The sequence below is a fragment of the Dromiciops gliroides genome, chromosome 1 (assembly GCF_019393635.1).
Source record: "Dromiciops gliroides isolate mDroGli1 chromosome 1, mDroGli1.pri, whole genome shotgun sequence".
Taxonomy (NCBI): domain Eukaryota; kingdom Metazoa; phylum Chordata; class Mammalia; order Microbiotheria; family Microbiotheriidae; genus Dromiciops; species Dromiciops gliroides.
In genome coordinates this window covers 420467364-420476126 of record NC_057861.1, presented here as the reverse complement: position 1 = coordinate 420476126, position 8763 = coordinate 420467364, and the positions used below count along the sequence as shown (strand labels likewise).

The following is an 8763-nucleotide window of genomic DNA, read 5'->3' as shown; positions in this document are numbered from 1 at the left end:
AATCCCACCTCCTAAATTTTCTACCTACATGACCTTGAACAAGTCACTTAATTAACTTAATTCTACTCTATGCCATATGATCCTAGGATTTCCTCAGTGAGGGCCCCCTCTCCATCCTGTAGATTACAACTCCTCTACTTCTTAGTTCAATGTCTTCCTAAAAATGCTATGGCCAAAAAATAAATCACCCTGTGGCCTGCCTGGACTTCCAACAAGTAAGAAAGGATCATCACCAAACATACTTGAAATCCTTCCAATTTGGGAGAGCCTCTCTGGACAACCCCTATACTCCAATGGTATCAAAGTATGACTTTAAAAGAGGGCAATTATAATTTCCAAGTAAATACTAAATTTTTAAAAAACATTTTTTAGAGTGGGAATCTTCCATTAAAGCTTCATTTTGCTATCTCATGATGATGTAGCGATAACCCTGGGGTCTCAAAGGATATTATGGGGGAGTTACCCTCTGATAAGTTCTCTCAAGGTGTAAAGATCCAAAATGAACTATGGAGTTTCAAGACCAGACTAGCCCAGCTAGTCTTTCCAGAGATGCTCACCACAAGAAAGCTGGCAACAAGCAGGTGAGAGTGTAGAGAAGTGGTGTGGGTTAGACTCCTACCTCTAATACCTCTTAGCTACAGAAATTCCCTCTCTAGGCCTCAGTCTCTTCACCTATAAAATGGCTCTCCACATAGCTCTGGGAGACATGTGCATGTCCACAGCCAAAGGCAGTTCAAGGACATTGGTCCTGAATCCCAACCTCCTATGCAGAGTAACAGGAATTGTGAATTCCTCAGAATTAGATCTTCTGGTAGTGAAGGGAGATATGCCTTTGAGAACTGCTTCACAGGCAACCCCAATTTCAAGAGTTCCTGAACTCAAGAATTTAGGCAGCAGGTCTTTTCTAGAAAGATTTCTTGATGTATGTTGCTTGAAAAAAAAGGAGGGACAAGCCACATGGCTGCTATGTATCATATCTCTCGGATAGCAGAGCAGTGAGGTATTCAGGGTGGTGCCCAGCATACCAGACTTCACATCCTATTCAGTTCTCCACCCCAGGTCTCTCCACATTTGTCCTTCTCTGCCTCACCTGCCACATTTTTCCTCACCTCTTGTTCAAGGTATCATGAGTCATCTACTCACTACCCTGGGAATCTTGTCATCTACCTTATTACCACATTCATTCCACCCCTCCTGCCTTATACCTCTTCTTCTGAGAATTCTAATCCATTCAAATGTCCTATGGATCTACTCCCTCATTGTCACCACTTAAACCAAATTCCCTTTTCTGGCCACAACTCCCCACGGGTGTTGTCATCCTATATTAGAATGTAAGCTCCTTGGGGCAAAGACTATTTTACTTTTGTGTTGTATCCTCACCAATGAGAGGCATTTGTTGTTGCTGTTCTGTCATGTCTGACTCTTTGTGACCCCATGGACCATACTGTCCATGAGATTTTCCTTGGCAAAGATACTGGAATGGTTTGCCATTTCCTTCTGACTCCAGACCTAGTGATCTATCCACTGAGCCACCTAGCAGCTTCCTTAACAAATGCTGATTGACTGATCATGTATTCCCCCACTCCTTGACTATATACCTTTAAGGCTCAATTCTGTTCTCCCCTTCTAAAAGAAGTCTTTCCTGATTTTCCTTAGTTGTTAGTACTCTATTTGTCTTCAAATTAATTTACATTTCTTTATCTGGGTTCAACCTTATTACATCTGTCCACCCTCCTTCCCACTCCCCACCCCCAGCTTCTTGGAACAGTACCTCATATATCTTAATAAGTGCTTATTGATGGGGCAGCTAGGTGGCGCAGTGGATAGAGCACCGGCCCTGGAGTCAGGAGTACCTGAGTTCAAATCCGGCCTCAAACACTTAACACACACTTACTAGCTGTGTGACCCTGGGCAAGTCACTTAACCCCAACTGCCTCACTAAAAAAAAAAAAGTGCTTATTGAATCAAAATGAATTGATTTCTTAAATACCTAACATCCAGGAATCTTTTGATGCTCACCAGACATGGTGTAAATAAAGCATTCTAGATACCTTAAAGTACTTTGTAAACATCTATTATTGGTATTATTACCACTGCCATGATCATGGTTGTAAAACAAACAAAAAAAAATCAGAGCTCAGAAATGAAAAAAGAGAGGGAAGAAAGAAGCAGTAAAATGCAGGAATAGTTGAGGTAGAGGAATGGCTGGGGTTAAATTCCATAGTGGGTTTGTTCTGCCTAAGTGGTAGTCCTCTTGGCTATCAAATAACTCACTTTCTTCATTGCCATCACTTGGTATTTCATTTGAGTTAATATACATCCTATTAAAATGCAAATACTTTTCAGCAGAATGCTGAGGAGCTCCTCCGTCCCCCCTTTCCCATTTTCCCCTCCCAGCTCCAGGCACCCCAAGGGTGCCTTATGGGTAAGCCACAGGAAGTGTCTGAACATCCATCCAGAAACCTTGATGGAGCAGCCACTACCAGGTAAGCCAGCAAAAAAATCTTTTGACTTCCCAATTCATCAACCTCCTCAACTATCCTGACCTTCCCCTTCATTCCTCAGCCAATTCCAGAGGCAGTCAGTCATACCTTTGATCTGGTTGTCACAAATGTTACATCCCCTCTCTCCAGAACTCCCAAATTCCTTTGCCCGACCATTACCTCCTCCTGTATCTCCCTGTGTCTCAGCCCTCCTCCTCCTTAGCACAACCTCTCCATGTTTGCCCAGTGCATTATCTCTGTTCTGCCCTCACTCTCCTCCACTTGCCATGTTGATTCTTTTTTAAAAAATTTATATTTATTATTAATCTCTTCTCTTCACTCTTTTTTTTTTGATTGAGGCAATTGGGGTTAAGTGACTTGCCCAGGGTCACACAGCTAGTAAGTGTCAAGTGTCTGAGGTCGGATTTGAACTCAGGTCCTTCTGAATCCAGGGTTGGTGCTCTGTCCACTACGCCACCTAGCTGCCCCTGCCATGTTGATTCTTATAGTTAGCCAATTCACCTTCACACTGACCTGTGATTCCTTTGCCCTTTTGTCCAGTTGCTGTTCATCCTTTTTCTTTTTTTCTTTTTTTTTTTTTGGTGGGGTGATGAGGGTTAAATGACTTGCCCAGGGTCACACAGCTAGTAAGTGTCAAGTGTCTGAGGCCAGATTTGAACTCAGGTCTGTTCATCCTTTTTCAAATCCCAAGCAACAGTTACTGCCACCATCCAACTTCTCCTCGCCTATGCTGCTAAACACAGCTGGAGGAAGTCACATAACCATGCAGACTGGATCAGCTACAAATTTATGTTATTTAATCTCAGTTGGGCCCTCACAGCTGTATTGTGATTCTTTCACTCCTCTCTAATAGACTCTATTAACTCTCCATAGCATCTGTTCCAAACCTTCTCTTTTCTCCTGGAGATACTAATACCATCAACTCTATCCAAGCGAAGGATGTCAAATCACACATTATTAAGAAAATTGAGGCCATCCATCATGAACTCCTTTTTGGATCCAGTTCTATACCTCAACAAAACTCCACATTCTCTCCTCCTTTCCAACAATCTCCAAGAAGGTGGCCTTTCTCATAATAGCCATACCCTCTCCTTTCGACCCTGATTCCATCTGATCCTGTCTCCTCCAGGAGCTTCCCTTTCAATCATCCTTTTCTCATCTCCAATCTCTACAATTCCTACCCCAATGCCTATAAACATGCCCAGATCTCCCCCAACCTTAAAAACTTTCATTTACTCTTGCCAACATCCTCTGAAAATATCATTTTGTAGCTCTCCTCCCTTTCACAGCCAAGCTCCTAGAAAAAGCCATCTACACCCATTGCCTCCACTTCCTTACTTCCCACTCACTTCTCAACCCCCTACAATCTGGCTTTGAAGTCCCACTACTCAACCAAAATTGTTCTTTCCAAAGTTTGCGACAATCTCTTCATTTCTAAATTGAATGGCTTTTTCTCAGTTCTCATTCTTCTTGACCTTCCTGTGTTGTTGGACATTGTTGACCACCCCTCTTCCTGGATACTTTCTCCTCCCTGGGTCTTTATGACATTTCACTCTTAATTCTCCTCCTATCTCTTGAACTACTCATTCTCAGTGTCTTTTGCTAAATCATCATCTATGTCCTGCCCTCATGAGTGTGCATATCCCAGATCTCTATCTTGAACCCACTTCTTTTCTCTTTCTGTACTTTCTATGGAGATCTTATCAGCTACCATGGGTTCAATTATAATCTCTATGCAGATGACTCCCAAATCTGTACATCCGGCCCTCATTTCTCTCTAGATTCCCAACACCTATTGCCCTATTTCTCCATCTGGAAGTCCCATAAGGCATCTCATATAAATATGTCCCAACCAAAGATCATTACTTTTTTAATCTCCCACCTGCCTCCTCCCCAAAATTTATTTTTAGCTTACTTTGTATATACTTATTTATATGGGTGTTGTTTCCTTTGATTGAATGTAATCCCTTTGAAGGCAGGGGTACTTTCATTTTTGTTTTTATAACCCCAGCACCTAGCACAGAGCCTGACACATTCATTCTTTTAATTAACATTTATTCAGTGCTTATTATGTGCCAGGCACTGTGCTAAACACTGGGGATACAAAAAACTGGGGATCCAGCCCTCAAGAAGCTTGCAATCCACAAACATATTCAAAACAAGCTATATAAAGAGTAAATAGGGACCCACTGCCCTTCAGCCGGGGCCGCAGTCGCGGCAGTCGCCACAACCCCGAAGGCCGCGTCCCGCCACCATGGCCAAATACCTAGCTCAGATCATCGTGATGGGGGTGCAGGTGGTTGGAAGGGCCTTTGCCCGGGCACTCCGGCAGGAATTTGCAGCCAGCCGGGCAGCAGCAGATGCTCGTGGGCGAGCCGGTCATCAATCTGCAGCTGCGTCAAACCTTTCTGGACTTAGCCTTCAGGAAGCCCAGCAGATCCTCAATGTCTCCAAGCTGAGCAGAGAGGAGATCCAGAAGGTGGTTCGAGCTAAGGAGCGGCTAGATGAAGAACTCAAAATCCAGGCCCAGGATGAGAGTGAGAAAGGGCAGCAGCCCAAAACGTGACCACCTAGCCTCGCCTATCTTTGCTTCAGTGTGAATAACTTATAGCTCGGTAATAAATCTCTTTTCTGCAAAAAAAAAAAAAAAAAGAGTAAATAGGAGATAATTAATGGAAGGAAGGCATGGGGATTAAGAGAGATTAGAGGGGGCAGCTAGGTGGTGAAGCACAGGCCCTGGATTCAGGAGGACCTGAGTTCAAATCTGACATCAGACACTTACACTTACTAGCTGTGTGACCCTGGGCAAGTCACTTAACCCTCATTGCCCCACCAAAAAAAAAAAAAAAAGAAGTGAGATTAGAAAAAGCTTCCTGTAGAAACTGGGATTTTAGTTGGGATTCAAAGAAAGCCAGGGAGATTAGTAGTCTGAATGATGGAGGAAGAGGCTTTCAGGTATGGGGGATAAACTAGAAAGAATGCTCACAGTTGGGAGGTGGAGTGTCTTATTTGAGAATAGCCGGGAGGCCAGTGTCACTGGTCAAAGAATAGATATTGAGGAGTAAGGTGTAAGAAGATGAGGAAGATAGGAGGGGACTAAGTTATGAAGGGCTTTGACATATAATAGATGATTAATAAATGCTTGCTGATAGATTTGTCAGTTGTATTCCCCCTAAGTCCAGCTCCTTTTGCTAACTTCCATATTTCTGTTGAGGATACCATCATCCTTCCACTCACCCAGGTTTGCAATCTTTAGTCATCCTTGATTCTTCTCTTTCGCTGTGCCTGCCATATTCGATCATTTGCCAAGTCATCAATTTTGCCTCTACAATATATATGTCTTACATTCATCCCTCACTCTCTACTTTGGACCCCCAGCCTAGTTCAGGCCCTCATCACCTCCTCTTCTCTAGTGTAACGATTGGAATGATGCCACCTGCTGGAGACTTACTGTAGAAAAGCTCCGCCATGAGGTGAAGGTCTCTGAGGGCAAAACCATGCGTCTTTTCTTTGGCGTCAGGAAGTGACATTTGCTTGTGGGAGGAAGAAGGGGGAGCCTGGCACTCTGACTTGTGCTCTGATTTGCTCTCTTTCGTGTGGACTCAGGTGGGGAGCGGAGCTAGGAATGCTCTCTCCCTTTAATAGATAGATGAATCTAGGCCTTTCTCTCTCTCTTTACCAAATTCTTATTCTCTTTAATAAATGCTTAAAAGTCTAACTCTTCCTAAAGCTTATAATTTATTGGCAACCACTCATTAGATATTTTAGACAGTATAGCTAGAATTTTAGCCTTTACACTAAACTACTTCAAAAACTTGCTAATTAATCTCCCTGCATCCATTTCATTCACTCTCCCATCCATCCTCCACATGGCTGTCCAACTGATCCTCCTAAAACACAAGGATGATCAGTCATTTCCAATACTCAGAAAGCTTCGGCGGCTCCAGGATAAAATGTAAATTCCTCTTTTGTGCAATTAAAAGCCCTTTATTATGAGACTTGAACCCATCTTTCCATATTGATTTTCTATTACAGACTGTTCTTGCTTTATGTAAATTCAATTTTACTTAAAGAATTTTGAAAGAAATCCACATTCCAAAAAAAAATCACCTATGCCTTGGCCTGCTCATAGGCCCCTCAATAAAACCTTAATAAAAACCCTCCAAGGGAAAGCAGAAGAATAGCACTGCTGGATGGGAGGCTTGGCTTGGGACCTCTGGATCTAAAAGAGCCTACTCCACTCACCGGCCTGCATATCTGCTTTCCATTTGTCTACCCCTTCCCCCTCCCCTGTCACCCATACTCTCCTGTCTGTGTCCCTGCTCGGCTCTCATGTGTCTCTCCCCCCATCCCCATCCTTGCTCTTCCTTCCCATCCTGGCCCAACACCCATGTGCCTGGCCCCAGCCCTGCCTGTTCCTCCTCCTGTTCTCTTCTCCATCCCTGGCCCCCCATGTATCTTTGAACCCTGTTTGGCTTTTATACACAGACCTAGAACACTGAGAAATTAAGTGGCTTGGGCAGAATCACACAACCAGAATGTGTAAGAGGCAGGTCTTAAACCCAAGCTGTTCCAGCCTGAAGCAGCTCTCGAACCACTGGGCTGTGTTGCCTTTCATTTATACCTGCAGCCTAAAATCACATTAGGTTGTTTTCTGCCATATCACATTGTTGGCCAATATGCCAGAGCTCTAAATCTCCTAGATAATTTTTACATGAATTGTTGTCTTAACATGATGCCTCCATCTTTTACTTGTACAATTTTTTTTTAATCCAAGTTTTAAACTTTATTAAATTTCATTTTAGGCAGCTAGGTGGTGTAGTGGATAAAGCACTGGCCCTGGATTCAGGAGAATCTGAGTTCAAATCTGGATTCAGACACTTGACACTTACTAGCTGTGTGACCCTGGGCAAGTCACTTAACCCTCATTACCCTGCAAAAAAAATTTCATCTTAGTTGACTGTCTCTATTCTACTGAGGTAGCTAGATGGCTTAGTGGATAGAGCGCTGGGCCTAAACTAAGGACCTGAGTTCAAATCTGTCCTCAGATACTTCCTAGTCACTTAACCTGTTTTCCAAAGAAGCAGCTAGGGGGTGCAGTAGATAGAGCAATGGGCCTAGAGTCAGGGAGATCTGAGTTCAAATCTGGCCTCAGATACTTACTAGTTGCATGACCCTGAGCAAGTCACTTAACTACTGTCTGCTTCCTTTTCCTCATTTGTTATTGTAAGAATCAAAAGAGATAATACTTGTAAACCATTTTGCACAGAGCTTGACACATAGAAGATGACTAATAAAAAGTTTGTTCCCTTCCATTTGTTCCAAATTCCATTGGAATTTGCGATTTTAATAAGCAGTCTATCTTTGCCTTCATCTGAGTTATTTATAAAAATGTTGAATAGAACAGGGTCAAGAGCATATTAGAGACCTCCTTCCAAGCTGATATTGATCCATTAATGACTACTCTTAGGGTCAACCCATTCAATCCACTCTTAATCTGCCTTAATGTGCTATCACCTAGGCTACATCTCTCTTTCCTATCCATACAAATATCATGTGGAATTTTGCCATGTTATATTCTACAAGATCTCATAACTTAACTGTTTAAGTCTTTTTTTTTTTTTTTGTGGGGCAATGGGGGTTAAGTGACTTGCCCAGGGTCACACAGCTAGTAAGTGTTAAGTGTCTGAGGCTGGATTTGAACTCAGGTACTCCTGAATCCAGGGCCAGCGCTTTAACCACTGCGCCATCTAGCCGCCCCCAACTGTTTAAGTCTTAATAGCTAATGATGGCTTACAGAAATATTTGCATTGTAAAAAGGGATAAAGCATTCATCAAAAGGAATGAATCTGTAATGGTGAAAGTTCTACTTGTCATTATTGAATGGTTGATAGAGGAAGTATTTTTGGATAAGAGGGCTTTTCTAGTACTCCCTTAAATCATACTGGTTTAACTATCACTCACTCTACCCACTTCTAATGCCATCACTGTTTAAGGAAGCTCCTCAGCTGGAGCTCTGAAATACAATACAGAGTGAAAAATAACTATAAGCCAAAGAAAGGTTTAGATAAATTAATGTAAGAAAGATGCTTAGATGGTATAAAATGAACTTACCTATATATAGTACTTTATAATTTCTTTTTTGAATTACAGATTTTGAATTAATATGTTTTGTTCCCCAACTCTCCCCCCTGTATACCACCCTTTTCCTCCACCCCTCATTACTGAAAACCATCTCTTATTATAATGAATAGGCATC

General features: G+C 42.5%; 1 protein-coding gene across 1 annotated transcript; it reads left to right on the top strand.

Annotated features, from left to right (window-relative positions):
- The first annotated feature begins 4701 nt into the window (after positions 1 to 4701).
- Positions 4702 to 5156, top strand: LOC122735411 (mitochondrial import inner membrane translocase subunit TIM16-like). The gene has a single exon (XM_043976950.1). It carries the CDS (start codon positions 4759 to 4761, stop codon positions 5068 to 5070), a length of 312 nt encoding a protein of 103 aa, XP_043832885.1. The 5' UTR covers positions 4702 to 4758; the 3' UTR covers positions 5071 to 5156.
- Positions 5157 to 8763: the final 3607 nt, after the last annotated feature.

Bases quoted from the DNA above. Each gene is read 5' to 3' on its own strand.
- LOC122735411 (XM_043976950.1), top strand. From the start codon at position 4,759: ATGGCCAAATACCTAGCTCAGATCATCGTGATGGGGGTGCAGGTGGTT.